Consider the following 18454-nt stretch of genomic DNA (forward strand, 5'->3'; position numbering starts at 1 on the left):
TGTTACTAACAGTGATTGCAACAGAAAAAAGGAGTACCAAGCAGCCTGCGTAAATTACATACTTTCCCAGCTCCACAGCCCACTGTATTATTTTATTATTGTATATGAAAATGCCAACAGCATTTTTATTCAAGGGAGGACTTGTAGTTTCTGCAGGGCTCTAAACAAGGCTGCTCAGCAAGACATGCAGCTCTCTACCAAACTAATAACCAGATTTATCAGGCATTTCATTTATCACCTCACACCTTGACTTGCTTCCCTGAATAAGGAATAGGGCTTCGAGCTCTGCTGTACAGCTCATTTATTGATTTGGTTCCCTCTGATGAAGAATTGCATCTTAGCAAGTCCTGCCATGGTAACTGAACCAGTGCTGGCTAGAACAAAACATTGGTGCACACCATCTTACTTCCAAAGAAGTGCAATAGTCCAATGGTCTGTGGACTTCTCTACACATTTCTGGAATTTTCTGAACTGCAGATGCTATTCATTTGTTCTAGTCACACTTTTTGGTGCACTCAGTTGTTTTGCAAGAGGATCCAAACATGTCAGTCAGTGTATCTGAGGCACTGCTACCTCTTCACTATATCCACAGAAAAAAGACCAACGGGAAGGAAACTTCCTTGCATCCTAAGTGGGAAACAACGCAGCCACGTAAGGCTTTTGTCATCTCTAACAAAGGATCGTGTGAGCCATTTAGATATGAGAAGACACACAAGCAACACCATGCAGGACTCCTCCTTACCTGGGGCTGGGAAGGGCTGGCAGTGAAGTTAAAGGGTTTGTTGGTCCTAGAAAAGAAATGCCAGCATGTTGAAGTCTAAAGCTTTCAGAGTTGCAATATACACAGAGTACTTTCAGATTAATCAAAAAAAAAAAAAAAAAAAAAAAAACCCACAAAATTCTCTAAAGGAAAGGGAAGGTGAAAGTAGGTAGATGGACCAAATGCCTGTACAACAGATGGATGAAACAATTGCATTTGCATTCACACATTCCAGCTTACTCAAGTTGGAAGTTCTCAAGCCTGGTCACCAGCAGCTCATATGCAATATTAAATGGTGCCATGGAAGCAACGTCCACAAATATGATCTGTTCAGATGGTCCTGTCTCAGATGCTGGCTCCGAGGGACAGAGGGTCCGGCTCACTTCTTGGTAATTGTAGGTCCTCTGGTAGCTGTAAGAGCCAGTGGAAAGACAGAAGGGAAAGTTAGGTGGAAAGAGAAAGACAATAGTTAAGACATTGTTCTGCAGTTTTAGAAATTATGTGATTTTTCCCTGCCTGTATAAATGAAATATTGGTCTTGGCCTTTCAGATTGTTCTGCTTTTTATTGAGAGCTCAAACTCCTCCTCTGTTGTTGTTTTATGGTATGCACATGGTTATGCTGGCCATCCTCAGCATTTCACTTCCCTCCAGGCTGCCCATGCCAACTGCTGATCTAGCACATCTGCCGTTTTCTGGCTTCAGAGAGAGGAACAACAGCTCAGAACAGGTGTTGCTGTTACCACCTCCTGCATCAGACAAGACACTGTGGGCTTCCTGATGCCAGGATTTCAGCTAGATGATGGAGTTCCACATCTCAGATGGTCTAAGGTGCCTTCAAAGTCTCAATACTTGTAGTGCCACTACCTCTGAGGTTACTGAAGCTTCACAACAGGATCATGTTCACAAAAACAAAGAAAATACTCCAAACCCAACCTCAGACTGAGCTGTATTTGGTATGAGAAACAGAATCTTATCCCCCAAATACACTGTAACTCAGCAGTTAGGGGGCTCTTTCAAGAGCTTTTTCAAGCCCTGGTCCAAACCAGAGGCCAAGAAAAACTTGCATACAACATAAGCAGCTGTGGAAATAACAACGCCATTTGGCAGACTCTGCTGACTGGTGACACAGGCAGGTTCAAAGCAGACATGTCCCCTGGTGCTGTGTGTACGTAGCTGAGAAACCATGCAGGCTGCCAAATTTGAGGTTACCTCCCAAATCACAGTCGTTCTGTGTTCAGCTGACAGTGACCAAGCTTTGCAACCAAGCTGTCCACACAAGTGGACAGAGCTAGCACTAGAAGAAGGCTGGTGCTGGATGTAACTGGTAGACCAATGTGTTACAAAAAAGAGACTCCAGTACTTACAGGCCTCGAAAAATGAGTGGGACCTGCCATGACAATACTCCCTTCTGCTGGCGAACTACAAACAGGACAGGATATTGGAGGTTCTCAGAGCTGCTGTTCACGTAGACACGCACTGCATCTACCTGTGGAAAGAGAAAGGAGAGAACGGGTAGCTGTTAGCAGAAGGCAACAAGCAAGACAGCTCCAAACTCAGGTGAGAGGAGCCCATCCCCTTAGACTGACCTAGATGCTGGCAATATCCACAGAGGGATCAACAGAGTTTGTCACTGAACCAGTTAGTAAGATCCAGAGGTCATTTAAGAAGCACCCCATTCCTGCCACTCTAATCCTGAATCACAGCCCTGTCCCCAACCCGGAGCTGGCTGTTAGACAAGACACAGTGAGCATATGCAGTAGATGAGAGGAAGAGAGTTTAGTAGTTTCTACTTATCCAGCTAGGAACAACCTAAATAACTCCCCCTTAATTTTATAACAACAACAAAAAATCACCCAAGGCTACCGACTAGAATTTCCTTGCTTGAACTCTAATGTCCCCAGCTCATTCAACACTACCAAGGAAGTCACAAAAACAACTGAAGAAGGCATTAAAAGTCAGGGATGAAAAAGCAGGTTAGCAGTCAGCATCTTTCTCTGTTGTTACAAACACTCAGATGACCATAACCCATATTTATACCACCTAATAAAACAGAAATACCCTTCTGAGTGCCCTCAATGGGCCAAGGAAGGATGCCTTGGTTTATGAGCAAGGCTTCCAGCATAGCCCACTGCACCAGCAGCTGAAGCCTTGCCTTACATTGTCCAGCCACCACACAGTTTCAGAGGTAAGACAGCTGTGAAGAAGGCAGCCCTCACTTTTCTGTTTGTTTTGAAAAGCAGGCAAGCAGTTTGTGTGGCCATGGCCCCATTTCCATTTCAAAGGAACACCTTGTTCAGCTCCCTCTCCAGTGCTGCATGAATTGCTCATGTGTTGTGCAAGCTCATGCCTTGTGTTCATCAGAAGACACAGTACCTCTTGATTGGAGGCCTTTAAATCAATGAAAACATATGAGGTAGATAAGAAATAAACCCACCAGGTCTTGCCTAGTGAGAATCTGTTTCAGCTTTTCAAGTGGAAGGCTCATCATACATATCTTCAACTTTCTATCCTCCATGCATAGGGAAGGCAAAAGGGGATGCCACCTTCTGAGAAAACATACAGAGCTGGCCAGGCAGCAGCAGGGCAGCTGCGCTTCCACTGAGGATACCAGAAATAAGGTTTAGCAGGAGGGTTTTGCAAATGCGTTCACAAGTCTAAAATAATAAAATTTCACGTTTATTCTTGTTTAGTCATTCTAGGATCACATGGGAGTTTTGTTTACTGGAATAAAATGCTTCCGTCTTAAAAGCCATAATCATTACCAATTTTCCTGCCATCATCACCGTAATGCAGCACTGCCAACCACCAATTCCTAAAAAATTAAGTCTTCAACAGCAACTTGAAGGGACAGTGGACCCAAATGAAGGGAGAGTGGAACTGAACAAGAGAATATCGTGAACACATGCAGCCGTTCTTCATCCACAGGGAAACCAACTGTCAGCTCAGAGGGATCACGGTTTAGCTACATGTCCAGAAGCTTTTTGCCCATTCCTGGTTCAAGCAAGCCCACCTCTGCAGGTGATTTGCACCACCTCTAGTTAGGCATCACCCTCTGAACTCTGCACATTAGCACAGTGCAACAGGAGCTCACATCAGACACCCTGCAAATAGCACTGCTGGGTTATGCATCCTCAGCTATTCACAAATGCAAGCTAGACGTTAGGGAACTGCACTTTGTGTTCATAAAAATCGATGCAGAAGACATAATTATGCTTATGTCACATGTAATTGGGTTTACTTTAAGTGTGTGCAATTCATTGGTATTAACTGGAAGACTTTAAAATCTGCATCTCTACTTCTAAATTCTTAATTTAAGAACTGGGATAGCTGTATGAAGTATATGCTAATGCTAAGTTGTATTAAAAAAAAAAAAAAGAAATAGCTACTACTTTTACAGTTTGCCTAAGTTTTGGACACAGAAGTGAAAGCCGTACACAGACGAAAACACCTCTTCTTCCCACCTGAGATCTTCTCTTGCAGTAAACGAAGTATTTTCAATAATGATTCTAAGAAAAGCAAAATAAGAAGTACATAAACAGACATTTAGAAGCTGTTTAGAAAAGCTAGCCAAAGGAAAAAACCTGCTCTGAGGTGTCCTACAAAACACAGCAAGGAGCTCTCTCTTTCTGTCATTGAAAGGCACAGCTTTTGATATCCACTGGGATACATTAGGGATAGTTCTACGATTTGGGCTTAAAATCCTTGGAAATGCCAGCTCTCCCCACTGTTACATTATGGTGTAATTACAGCGAGTCACGTATCTCCAGTGGCACAGCATATTTTTCAGCTTTATGAACTTCTCATGACTTTTATCCTACACAGGTAAAAACACGTGCTACCTGCATTCTGTCACGTATTATCTGAGGAGCCATGGCCATGTAATCAAATACTGCTTCAGAAGCAGACGAGCACAACAAAGCACATCCTTTCCCAAAAGTGAACTTCACCAGACTCTTGCCTGTGGAGCTCCACATCAGATGTGGGGAACCTGCTCTGCTTGACAAATGAGCCAAATATTGCATGGGCAGATAGGGGTGACCACGGCCTACCCCTTCCACACAGCTCATACCCAAAAAGAAGGATGGGAGAGCCGACTTTACCTGCTTAGGGAGTCAGGAATGGGTGGTGTCAGGGGCTAAATCTTCCTGAAGATCCCAGAAGCTGGGAGCAGCAAGTACCCTGCAGTTTAGGTCCCTGTTGGACAAGGCAGGGCATGAACCCAAAGAGTAGAGGCAGGTGGCAGAGCCTCCAGGTGTTTGTAACTGCCCAAGGCAACTCCGCAGAGCATAACCTCCCTGTATTTTACAAGATGGAGTCACCTCTGTAACAGCTTCCAGGACAAGCCCAACAGTAAGACTGCTCATCCAGTGACTTATTAGCACTCCACTCCCACATTTTTACCCTGACACCCTCCTCTTGGCCTCTCCACCCCCTGCTGAATCTGGCCAGAAGATTCAGCATTTTATTTTCGTGTGAAAGGGAAGCTAATTAAGACAGTGGCTGCAGGTACAATAATGCGGTTGACAAACTTTTTGACCCGGGTCCACACTGCAGTTCAAGGCCCTGATTCTCCTTGCTTGGGGTGGCTGGAATGTCCCTGGGCAAGGGTCACTGCCCTTACTTGCACAGGGCTGCACATCGCCTCCTCTTTGCTGCCAACACTAACACTCTTTTCTCTCTCCTTAACCTACAGGGGAGTGCACTAAGCGTGTCTTTTTTTTCAGATCTCAAGGCTCTCCCAGGTTAAATGCCCCATTAGTCTGAAGATCAGACAAGTTTCCACCAAGGAAACAAACAAAAAAAAAAAGGAGGGGGTGTAGGAGGAGGAAAAAAAAAAAAAAAAAAAAAAAGAGCTCCCTATGAATCCAAGGCTGAATCCAAGATGTTTACTTAACTAACAACCAGCATTGCCAAGATTAATACATCCTGTTAAGGGCTGATCATCTGTTTTCGGGCAGCCCTGCTGTTTTGGCAACTGCCGTTCCAGACGCCCGCGGGGCCTGCTCAGAGAAGCGAAGACTTTTGCAAGTTCTGTCTGCCTCCATGCAGTTAATGTACAACTTCTGCAAAGCCTCCAGTGTTGCAACGGCGTGCTGTGTGCCCACAGCAGTCACCACCTCCATTTTCCAGATGCAGGGACTCAAGCGTGCAAAGAGAGGCAGAGGGCCACAAGCAATGAGTTTGGAGCTTATCAGGGGAGAAGCTCTGCTGGCAGACCTCAAAGTCTTAGCCTTTGCAAACAGACCTCGAAGCAAGTTTGTTTACATTTGCCATTGCAGATCCAAAGGTTTTGACACAATTAACGGAGCTGGCCTCCCCCAGATGACACCTCCATCTGGCCTGCTCACTGATGCTGACGGCCAAAGCTTGGCAAGCTGAGCCCTGGAGGACAACAAGCGCCTGGGTTACCTGTGCCTCCTGTGCCTTTTGCTAGAGGGGGGCTGCAGTGTTTCCCCCGGGGTTATCGAGAGCAACAACTGTCACAGAGCAAACACTGAGGCCTAGGATTCACTTTCTGCTCTGCATCTAGGCCAGTACCAGGAGGCAAACCTAAGCATTCGTTCTCACTTCTTACCCACGTGAAAAGTGGTATATGCTGTGTAACATGCTCTGGTAACAACAGACATGGAGAAGGCTGAGGTACTCAACAAGTTCTGTGCCTCAGCCTTCACTGCCAGTCAGGCTGCCCACGTCTCTTGAGTCCCTGACCCTGTAGATGAGGGCTGGGGGAGCAAAGCCCCTCCCGCTGTAAACAAAGAGCGGGTTCGAGACCACCTGATGAAAATAAAACGTGTACAAGTCCATGGGGCCTGATGACAGGCATCCCAGGGTCCTGAGGGAACTGGCTGATGGAGTTACCAAGCCTCTCTCCATCACATTTGCAAAGTCCAGGCAGTCAGGTGAAGTCCCTGGTGACTGGAAAAAGGGAAACATCACTCCTGGTTTTAAAAAGGGTAGAAAGGAGGACCCGGAGAACTGCAGACCAGAGAGCCTCACCTGTATGCCTGGAAAGATCATGGAACAGATCCTCCTGGAAGCAATGGCAAGGCACATGGAGGACAAGGAGGTGATCCAAGACAGGCAGCACGGCTTCACCAAGGGCAAATTGTGCCTGGTCGGTCTGGTGGCCTTCTGAGATGGACTGACTGCATCACTTGACAAGAGAAGACTGACCAATGTCATCTACCTGGACTTCTGCAAGGCCTTTGACCTGGTCCTACAGGACATCCTGGTCTCCAAATTGGAGAGAGGTGGATTTGAAGGGTGGACCATTTGGTGCATAAGGAATTGGCTTCAAGGTTGTGCCTAGAGAGTGGTGGTCAATGGCTCTATCTCCAGGTGGAGGCCAGTGACGAGTGGTGTCCCTCAGGGGTCCATCCTGTTTAATGTCTTTATCAATGACATAGACAGTGGGATCAAGTGCACCCTCAGCAGGTTTGCAGATGACACCAAGCTGAGTGGTGCAGCTGATACAACAGAAGGAAGGGAAGCCATCCAACGGGACCTCGACAAGCTTGGGAACCTAATATGGTTCAACAAGTCCAAGTGCAAGGTGCTGCACCTGGGTTGGGGCAATCCCAGGCATGAGGACAGACTGGGAGAAGAACTCATTGAGAACAGCCCTGCAGAGAAGGACTTGGGGGTTCTGGTGGATGAAAAGCTCCACACAAGCCAGCAGTGAGAGCTTGCAGCCCAAAAGGCCAACTGCATCCTGGGCTGTATCAACAGAAGAGTGGCCAGCAGGGTGAGGGAGGTGATTGTCCCGCTCTGCTCTGCCCTCATGAAGCCCCATTTGGAGTGCTGCATCCAGGTCTGGGGACCCCAGAACAAGAAGGATGTGGATCTGTTAGAGCATGTCCAGAGGATGGCCATGAAGATGCTCAGCAGGCTGGAGCACCTCTCCTACAAAGAAAGGCTGAGAGAGCTGCGGCTGTCCAGCCTAAAGAAGGGAAGGCTCCAGGATGACCTCACTGCAGCCTGAAAGAGGGGAGATTTAGATTAGAGGTTAGGAGGAAATTCTTCACTCAGAGGCACTGGTGAGGCCCTGGCGCAGGTTGCCCAGAGAAGCTGTGGGTGCCCCATCCCTGGAGGTGCTCAAGGCCAGGTTGGATGAGGCCCTGGCCAACCTGGTCTGGTGGGAGGTGTCCCTGCCCATGGCAGGGGGTTGGAATTAGGTGATCTTTGAGGTCCCTTCCAGCACAAACCATTCTATGGTGTAACTGCTATAGATGATTTCTCTCCACCTTCCCACTTTGTGTCTCCTCCTTGCAACGGGTGTTGAGGAGCTGAGCAGAATTTAGGTGCAGTTACAGGGAAGCTTGGGAAAGGAGAGAAAGGATTAATATTGAACTGCAAGCACAGCTTCTCTCATTTGCTCTCAGCCACTCTGACTTTTTGTTATGGAGTGCAAAGAACTCTAATTAGCAGAGGAAGACATTTTGCCTGGCAGGTGATCTGTCTAGCAAAAGCATCACAAGGGACAGGAATAACAGAGCCGTACCTATGAACAGATGTTTGCGTCCTGTCGGGACAATTAACCCATCTCAAACATTTAATCTCTACTTTGCTTCTAGATCCTATTGTCTGGATATAGACAATAAACACATTTGCATGCAACAGATTTCAAAATCTGGCCACTGAGCCTTTGTGAGCAGTCGTATCTCTCCCTTTGAAATTCAACACTCAGCATTTGCCTCAAGGGTACCATCTCCAGCAAAACACTTTAGGAAAAAAAAAAAAAAAAGGCAGGAGGGGAGGGGAAATCAAAGTGTTTTATTTAGTTCAAACATCATTCTTCCTCCCTACCTCTCCAAAGATCCTTCCATTTTAAGAACAAGCAGTTCTGACCCAACAACTCCTCTCTGCTGCAGCCAACCCATCACACACACCCCTCTCTCCCAGCGCAGAAATAAGATCCTAGCTACGCTGCATGGAAAAACGAGGGGGAAATCCAGCTAGAAAGTGCATTTTTTGTTTCTCATGATAACAATTCCCCACGCTAGAACAGAAGGAGCTGGTTCAGAGCCTCCTCTGCATCCGCCCCCACTCACTCAGCACTGATGGGATGAGGAGGAAGCTTCGCCTGGGCAGCAAGGTGGTCAGCCAGGCTGCTGCCTCTGCTGCAGCACCACCACTGCTGAGGGGCTTCACTTTGGACCAGGCACCTCCAGTGCCACAGAAAACCTCTCTCTTCCACATAATCCTTCTCGTTGCCAAGCCTCTGCCATGCACATCTCTATTCAGCAGCCAAGTTAGCGACAGTTTTGTCTCTCAGATGACTGAACGTGAACTTTTTTTTCCTGTGTTTCAAGGTGGACGGAACAGTCAGCTGAAAAGAGAGGGAGCTCTCAGTGCTACATTAAAACGCGTTAGACCGGGAAAGACAAATATTTGCGCTTCAGTTCTATCACCCTGGAGATAGGGGGAGAAAAAATAAAAGGAAGAAATTAAAAAAATGCAACTGGATTCCATTCTCGAGATGGGAACAGGCAGAAGGAGCCGGTCCCAAACTCACGCAGCTGACCAGGACCAACATGGCTGTGAACATTAAGCAAAATAAACCGGGCTCTTGTTGACACAAAAGAGTCCTTGGACTGATTATGAAGTCAGCATTTCCCACAGAGATTACACATCAGCTTAAGGCTGCACGGATGTGAATTTATGGGCAGGCAGGAGGTTGGAGCAAGGGCTTCTGCTGCAAGCGGAGTGTTTTGAGGATGTCAAAACCCTTCTCACCATCTCACGGTTGGGAGCAGTTGAGGCAGGGAAGCAGCACGTGCCCATTAGTGCCCAGCTCTTCCCATGGCCAGCCCGACAGGGGGAAGCAGAGACCCTGAAGGAAACTAATTATGGGGTAGCAACTGGACTTACAGAACATCTTTCCTGCCCTTTTATGAGATATGAGCATTACTCCTGTCTGATGGGGAAAAAAAGAAAAAGAAAACAAAAAAGTGGAGCTCAAAGAGCATTCCCTCTCCGTCTGACACTGTGCCCAAACGCCAGTAACTCTTAGCTGCTGTTGAAAGCAATCTGCCAAGTAACCTTGGTCCACAGTTTTCTTACAGCATCTCTGCCAGTATTAAATAGCCAAAGCAGCATAAACCAAGCGACAGACTCTGGGTATGTCAAGCCCAGCCTGAGTCACATTGTTCCAGGATGAATATTTTCATTTAGAAGTTCCACTTTGTGCAAATACGCTCAGCGTGGACTTACGGCCTGCCATGGGCGTTCCCATGAGCTCACTCGCTTGTAACAGTATCTGTGCAGCAGAAATGGCAGAAAGACAAACACAAAGCATGCTAATATTTTGTTTTCCTTTCAAAAAAAATAATTATATCCTCAAACCAATGTCACTAGGGAGACTCTAGGCCGGACGGAAAGAAAAACTAGGAGTTGCCACGCTGTGTGAAAGAGGTACCTGGTTTCTGACCACCCTGAGACTTCAGGGTGGCATTAAATAAGTAAATAAATCAGTAAATCCCTTTTTGAACAGCTTGCTAAGGAATGAACTGTTTGCTAACAAACAGCATCTTCCTAACCCCTGCCAGCTGGAACTGTGAGCTAGGACAGCCCCTGAAACCAAAGGGGTTTGTAACCTTCCTACATCCTCCCCCAGCCCAGACTCACAGCAGTAACTCCGGGATGCACACCACAACACAAACATCTGTCTTGGATCCCAAGTTCTTCACTTCCATCACGCTGGTGTGGATTGAATTATATCTCCTGCATGTTTTCTTCTCATTTAACCGTCGTATGTTTGTTTTAAACCCCCCAGAGCTAGCTTGTTGCTACGTCCAAAGAAAAACACCAGCACAGACAGAGCAAGGAGGGCTGTTTCTGAAGTCCGCCGTGTTCCTATAAGTACACGCAGCAGGAAACAACGTTTGCTTATGCAAGCACACTAAACTGTATTCTCAAGCCGGGCAGATGGCACACCCTTGCAGTACAGCTTTTACAGGCTGCACTTTCATTCCCTGAATATCCCCTGAAATAGCAGGCGAGGTCTGGGTAGGAAAAGACATACCTTCCTACCCAGCAACTTCTGCTCAAGTTATTTAAGGACATTTCAGCCTCCGCTTACAATGTAAATGTTTGTCTTATAAATCGCTGCGCTGCTCTTGGAAAGGGCTCAAGCCCAGGAGAGGCGTTTTGGTGAAGTTGCCCTTATTCAGACCTTTCTTTTTGAAATCGAAACGCTGGGGGGGGGGGGCTATCCATATGTAGGGTTTTTTTTTTTCATAAAGCCCACATATGGATATTCTCCTTCACCCCTCTAAGTAGAAAAATAAATCACAAAGCACAAAGAACTCAGCTTAAAGCAAAGCCGGGTGCCCACCTTTCTTTCACTTAAGTTACCCCATTTTGGCCAGGGAGCAGGGGGTTGCTCAGTTCCTTTCCCCAAGCCCCATTACGCCTGCAAAACGTGTTCCAAAGGAAACTCTGTCGAACCTTGCTAGGCTTCAGCCACCACACGTTGTAACTTCCTTTGATTTTATGGGCTTGGACACCGTGCCTACATTTCTGGCTCAGAAGACATTTAATTTAGCATTAGGCTCCAGAAATGGTGAGCTCTTCCAGCACCCCGTGGTGAACGGACTAGCTCCAGCAGCCAAAATGCAACAGCGTCCAGGCCCTGGCTATACTGCAATAGCCAGAGCTCTGCTGACCTTAAGAGATCTCCTTCTTACCTAAAAGCCCGTAGTCTTACCAACTGATTTGCTTTCTACCTGTGTCTCTGTGGCTAAAATGGTGAGCTTCCACTCAGCACTGAGGAAAGACAGAGCCTAACCTGTTCGTCTCCCTGCGGCTCAGGTTTGACCATCTCCAAACAGGAAACTAAAATCTTACTGCATGCACAGGATAGCTGTGGGCTGAAACCTGGGCTGGAGCCAAGAGCAACATGACAGAGAAGACACCCGGGAGAGCACGGGGATACTCTGAGGGAGCTCAATTCCAGCCCGCAGAGCCCTACACGTGCAGCCTAAAAGCAGCCCAGGAGCTGGAGGTGAAAGAGCGGCTCGTAGATTTGCTGCAACAAAAGGTGGCTGCTGCTGGAGTGGGACCGACGTGCACGTGAAACAGAGGCTGTGACAGACTCTTTCACGCAGGGGCAGGGGAACCCAAGTGCATCACACTCTGAGTTGGAAAAGGCCCCTGGTCTCTACCTGAGGGCTACACAATTTGAGGCATCAAGCTGAAAGACTTCTGTCCTTCTCACTAGCATTGCTTCCCCTCTTCCCTTGGGTTGGCCAACATCTTCCCCAGCTGCAGACATGAGGGAAGGAAGGGTTGTGATGTTAGCAGGTCTCAAGGCAGCACACAGCCTCTCTCCCTCGTTCACTGGGGGGGAGCTTTTACCTCTCAAGCAGGCTCCACGTAAGAAGCAGTGACTCCGGGGCTGCGCATCCTCACATGACACGATTGCTAAGCAGAGAAGCCACAGCCTAATCTGCTGCCAATGCCGGCTTACCGTGAGCATGGGCCATATGGGAACCGAGACCGGGACTCTGTTCGTACTCCTGGCAAGGGAGGAGGAGGAAGAAAATATCACCCACTCATTCCCCTAGAATAGGTGCAGCCTACTGCTCAGCTTTTGGGCTCATCGTCACCGAAATGCATGAATGTCCACGTGCTGCATCTCAATTGCAGCAGTTTTGCCTAGAAAAGGAAGGCTGGAAACTCGTTCTCCTGAGAGATCCTTGTTTTTCTAAGCACCCAGGTAATCCTCCAAAACATGCACTCAGCTGATTCTCTGATTAGGAAGAAACTGTAGTGTCTCCAACAATCTCGTTCCTCAAGATACTCCCAGGCTTCACTTTGAGCCTGGTAGAGGAATAACCCCCAAGTCCAAGATGAGTACCATTTGCCTTTCCAGCAAGTTAACCATTAGTGACTGCCAGAGCTTACAATGGAGGAGAGATCAGCTCACGTTGAATTTCCTCAGTACTTTGCCCCAGCCTCCCTCATCTTTTTGGAAGCCCTTGCATTACTGCTGTTGTGGAACTAAGCAGGTTCCCTTGCTTCTCGCATAAATCCTTCTCTAGCCAACGGCACATCCAGCAGAAATGCTCAGCAGCTCTTGTTCAGCTTCCCAGACTGACACACTGCACAGGCAGCTCCAACATGACATCCCCTTCCCTCCCTCCCAAGTAGGGACATGTTGAATATTTGGAATTTGAGACACTCAGGAGCACGCCACGTTCATTCCCCTTCTCTCACCTCCCCCCATCATGGATGTCTCCAGTTTAAACAACCCTAAAATAAGATAAAGCTGCTTGCCCAACTAATTGCTCACTACTACAGCATGTCTGTGTTCGCTGGTGGAGTGCATATCAGCAGGAACAACAGCTGGGTTTATTATTTTTAATTTTTTTTTTTACACTCACGGTTAAACATTAAACAAACAGCTGTGCAGAGAGGAAATTTTCAAAGTGCAGCTAGGAGAAGAAAAAGAATCAGAAGAGCAATAAAAGACCCCACAATAAATGAAGACTTGCCACCATGGAGGACCGAGGAAGGAGTTTCTACCATGGAGGGACCAAGGAGGGACACGTGGAGGCCAGTGCTAGAAGCTGCTCACAGCAGAGGTAGCTGTGCTCCTCCTCCTTCAGCACAGCCCTACTTGTACAGCTCCACCTCAGGAATTGAGGCCTAAACCCTAGCTGCCAAGCACAGGAAAGCCTGAAAGCTGTCCCAGCTCCAGACACAAGGTGAAGCATTTCTGCCCAGCACCTAGGAGGTTCACTCCCCCCTCAGACTAGTAAGGTATACATATATAAGTTTCTTCCATGTGACCAGGTCAGCAGGAAAAAAAAACTTCTTTTCATTTCATACGCACAGAAAAGGAGATGCAAAGATATGAAGTGACTTGCCTGGCTCAAAGCAACTCTGCTCCAGCACCCTGAGCTGCACTTTGCTCACAAGTAGCTGTATACAAGGCAAAAGAATCCGATAAGGAAGGCTTTCCCCTTCCCTATGGCTTGCATAGCTGTATCCCCGAGAATAAGGAGAACTACGTGGATGAGGATCATCCTTTGAGGTCAAGGAAGCACAAATTTTCGGAAGGAGATAGGTCTCTGAAGCACCAAACAGGAGCGATGGCCTTTTTCCTCCTTTCCCTCATCTCTCATTCAAGCACTTCTCTATCCAGCTGCGTTTTCAGATGTGTCCTGGCAGCCACAGCACGTGAGCAAACAGAGCACTTGCAAAGAGCTGATGGATCTCAGGCCAGCCCTCGTGCCTTGTCTTTGGCTCCAGGTTGTCCCCTGCCTTGAAGGCCTGCCCTCACGAGAGAGAACAGCAGAGGGGAACAGCTGAACCCACAGCATCAGCAAAACAAATCCCTGCTTCAGAGCCAGGCCACTCCAGACCTGGCTTTGCTTCAGAGGGAAAGCAATTAAACTCGCCCACTGCAGCCCTTCCTAGTGGAAAAATGCTCTTTTTATTCAATTAAATCCCCTGTAACTGAGGTTAATGTTCCATGTGGTATCTGCCTCGAGGTATAAGAGGCTTCTGGCTGACCTGCCATCAGCAGAGACAGGAGGAGACTGAAGGGATCGGGAAGAGCAGAGCTTGCACGTGGCCGGCAGTTGGCTAACACTGGCTGAGTCTCCACTCCCTAAAAGTTGGAGTCCAACGACTGCCGTGGAAAGGAAGGATTAGCACTCCGAGTTTTTGCAGGATTGATGTTCCTTCAGAAGATCCAACAACTGCTGAGTTAACGGCATGCCCCTAAGCATCCTAAGCTTGTCCACTCTTGGACAAGCAGCTTGCCCACAACAGCATCATCCCTGATTAAAGTCAAGGTTCTCACCACCCAGCTTCCAAACTTTGAGCAATCACCACCAGAAGGGAGATGCAGGACGATCAGGACAGACCTACCTCCAGCTCTGACCAGGCTGGCAAGAGGAGACCCAGTCAGGATTGCCCTCATCAGTTCAGGGCCACAGCCACACACGAAGCCAGTTACCTTGGTTAGCCAGCAGGCTTAGCTCAGCTCAGGACCAGTGTCTGTAGGGCTCCTCGGGATCTCTTCTGGGCACCCCTCGCCAGAAACTCTCCTAGCACAGTTCACGTTTAAGTGGTTCTCCCTTTCAAATTAGTTTTCCTAGCCGGAGCCACCTGTATGGCACTCTTTAAGCATGTTGATGTTTGGAGAGTTCTGCATTCAAAAATGATCGAGCCTCAAACCTGAACTTTCCTTTCCTAGATGTGCTCTCAACCAGCTCAACATCACTGCAGAGACTTCAGAGTCCAGCATATGGGGATGTGGAGATTAGCACCCTAAGGTCTCCACTTAAATGTGATGACAGTCATTGCACGTTGTCTCTGCTAGCAAGCCCCAGACACTATTTTTTCTGCCAGCAGCCTTGGCTACAGTACCCAGTACCTGTAACACCACGAGAAGCCCAACTTACGTTACCCTGAGCTTTTACAGCAAGGCTCGCGTCCAAAGAACAAATTTGGCCTTTCGTGCTCTGTGGTGACACCCAATAGTTAAATAAACCTGGGCTGGCTCACTTGCATCAGCCCTGAACCAAAATTCATGCCCCATAAATACCAGGTGCATTTTATTACACTGTGACACACAGAACAGAAGAAAGACAAGTCTGTAAAGGTCTGGATTTTGCAGGGTAAACCGAAGCCTTATCAAAAAGTTCCCCCCCTCCCCCTTTGGAAAAATCATGCTCTTAAAACTCCCTTCATATAAAAAAAAATAGGAATGCAGTGTGGAAAGATAGATGCTTTCCATTTTCTCTCGTTCTGTGCCGCTGAGGACAGGAGGGTAGGTTCATTTGTATGGTTCACCATCTTTCGGGAAACCGAGGCGTTCTCCCCGGTAATTAATGCCCGATCCAAACAACGGGGGCAGAGTTTCCAAGGCACCACTTAGCTACTTGGTCTAAACATGACATTAAGAAAGAAAAATAATAAAAATAAAAGAGGGGGATGAGGTGTGGGGGGGGAAGCCGCAGCAGCTAAGCCTGCAGAAACGCCGTGCTTCCTCCGTGCCTTTGGCAGCGCTGCCCCGCAGTCCCCTCGCCCCGCAGCTCACCTGCCGGGCTCCCGGGGGACAGCCCCGATCCTACAGCAGCTCCCGAGCTCCAGGATGTATTTAGAAAAGGGTTGGAAAAGGCTCACCCAGCGCGGTTCCCGATCCCCCAGCCTTCAACCTGCCTCCCCGCAGGTGCTTGAGGGGGCTGCGGGCAGGGATGAGGGGGGGGTGAGCAGAGCCTGCACGGCAGCGGGAGCCCCCCCCGGTGCCCGTTCCCCTTTTCGGGAGGGATCAGGGCGCTTTGCCAACCCCCCTTGGAGGCTCCTACCTGCCCGGGCTGCCTGCTGTAGGCGAAGGCGTAGAGCCGCTCGGCGCTGATGTTCACGGCGCCCCGGTAGAGGCGGCCGAAAGCTCCCGGAGCGGGGCTGCCCCCGGGGCCGCCCCCCAATGGGGTCGGAGCCGCCGCCGCCGCCCAGAGCAAGGCGCAGAGCAGGGCCCCGGGGGTCGGGGGCTCCCCCCCGGCCATGGTCCCGGTGCTGCCGGCCGCCCGGCTGCTTCTCCCCGGCGGGGCGGGCGCCCGGGAGCCGGGGTTGGGATTTCCTCGGCCGCACGGGGGTGGGGGGAGGCGGGCAAGCAGCGAGCACCGGGCACCCCCCCACCCCCCTCGCCCCGAGCAACTTTGCTGGGAAAGGACCCTCCGCGGGGAGGGGATAGGGGAGGGGATGGGGAAGGAGGGGGAGAGAGGAGGGAGGAGGGTCTCCGCCGTGTGGCCGGCCCCAAATCGTGAGCCGGCGGTTGTCAGGGAGCTTGTCCCCTTCGGGGTGTGGGATTTGGGGTGAGGGGTATGCAGGCGTCGTCGGGTGTGTGGGGACTTGGGCACGGTTGTGGCATCCGCGGGGCTTCGCATCTCACACAGGGGCCATGCCAAGCAGCTGGTTGGGGCTGCTGAGAGCTGGGGGATAAATGCCGACGGTTTTGAGCTCAGTCCAGAGGTGTGAAAGGCTGCAGCACAGCGTCGGTCCACGCTTCTTACGCTTTTTGAGGTGCTCGTGAAGCTGCTACAAAAGTCAGTGTGATGCTCTCAAGCTTTTCAGCAAGATGACAGCGATACTGTCAGGCTGCCAAAGGGCCAGAGGTCTGTCTCTGCTCTCCCCTCCTATGCTCTTTTGTTGGAAACATGCCTGGGAAATGTGTCAGATCCCATGGCGCAGGGATGCACTTTTAACTCAGAGAGGGTAGAGCATCACCGAAGCGACCTGAAAGGCTTTTCAGACTGAAGGCAAACTCGTAGAGGCCACGGTTTTATAAAGCCAGCCTTTGTTCTCCATGTTATCTCTGGCCAAAGCGGTTTTCCAAGCTGTGGGGTTTGTTTTCAAGGCTGAGAGATTTCCCGGGGGTTGCTCTTCTTTGGAGGAAAAGTTGTAAGGCTCAGCAAAACAACTCAGCTTACGTTATGCTGCCATTTTGGTCCCTGGGCTTTTGTGCGATCTCTGCCAAGAGCAAACAAACAAAACAATTGTCAGTGACCTGTGTTAGTGAAGCAGACCACATGCAAGTCCCTCTGTCTGCTGGCAGAGCCCCAAGAAGCAGCACTGAGGGCAAGCCCCCCACATGAGATCCCCTGGAAGATGGGCACTCCACCACCAGGAGTGCCTTCCAGCCTGGAGTTTCACGCAGCGCAGACCAGAAGACCTGAGCAATGTCACCTCTGAGCTCTTGCAGCTCTGTCTTGCCTCTTACTGGGACATGGGATGACCTTTGGTGGGGGACTTCGAGCAGTGGTGGCACTGGGAGACTTGTGGCTTCCCCTCTGCACTCTGTAGAAGCCAAAGCTCCTAAACCACACAGCTCCCTGCTCGCCCTCTGCCTCCTTCAGCCCCACATACCCCCCTGTGGCCACCCTGGCTAGACATATATTTTGGTATTCTACAGAAAACTACACATTTTCCCCTCAATTTGAATTTTACGATTCAAGTTTTCTGTTCAAAACGCAATGCTTTGTTTTTGTCTTTATTGAATTTCTTCTTACTGTTTTGAGGCTCTTTCTGTGATTCATCAATGTTGTACTTTTGTTCAAATCCTTGCCTCCAAAGTGCTTGCAAGACTGCCCAACTTGTGTTATTTACAGAAGTTTGAAGTCAAAGGTCAACTCCATCATCCAAGTCACTAATTAAAATAATCAATCTTAGCAGACAGATCAGATCTCTTAATTTAATATACCTTCCTATTGTCCAGAAAAGAGCCACAGCTACATTTTGGGAATTGCTGTTCAATCACACACTCCTTTCATGTTAATCCCAATCTGACCCCTATTTGCCTTTATGAGGACGGCGTTCAATGTAATGTCAAAAGTCCTGCTGAAGTCTGAATGTTTCATCTGTTTCTTTCAGCACTTCCTAAGTCAGTTATCTCTGCAAGGAAATAAATTAGCTTACTTTGACTTGATTTGTTCGGGACAGATGAGCACTGCCTGTTTCTCATCACTGTATTGTTTTTTAGTTGCTTGCACCCTGCCTGCTGAACAGCTTGTTTCATTATCTTTCCCGATAACAAATGGAGGTTGGCTGATTTATAACTCCTCACTCAGCCCTGTTGGTAAAGACAAGCAGCCTGTTTTCCCTTTCTCACATCCACCTAAATCTTGTTCTTGAATGGCAGCGGGTATTTTGGAAGAAAGAACAGGGACACTGTAAGAGAC

General features: G+C 48.8%; 1 protein-coding gene across 2 annotated transcripts in view; it reads right to left on the minus strand.

Moving 5' to 3' along the window:
• The window catches only part of SIDT1 (SID1 transmembrane family member 1), a 35647-nt gene extending 19488 nt beyond the window's left edge, over positions 1–16159 (minus strand). For both annotated transcript variants that reach the window (XM_032198409.1, XM_032198417.1), the window contains exons 1-4: positions 16085–16159; positions 2126–2247; positions 1001–1171; positions 743–788 (exon numbers count right to left, since the gene is read on the minus strand). In XM_032198409.1, coding sequence (XP_032054300.1) covers positions 743–788; positions 1001–1062 — 108 coding nt within the window. In that variant the 5' untranslated portion in view covers positions 1063–1171; positions 2126–2247; positions 16085–16159. The remainder of the gene's footprint in view (positions 1–742; positions 789–1000; positions 1172–2125; positions 2248–16084) is intronic.
• Positions 16160–18454: the final 2295 nt, after the last annotated feature.

The sequence above is a fragment of the Aythya fuligula genome, chromosome 1 (assembly GCF_009819795.1).
Source record: "Aythya fuligula isolate bAytFul2 chromosome 1, bAytFul2.pri, whole genome shotgun sequence".
NCBI lineage: Eukaryota > Metazoa > Chordata > Aves > Anseriformes > Anatidae > Aythya > Aythya fuligula.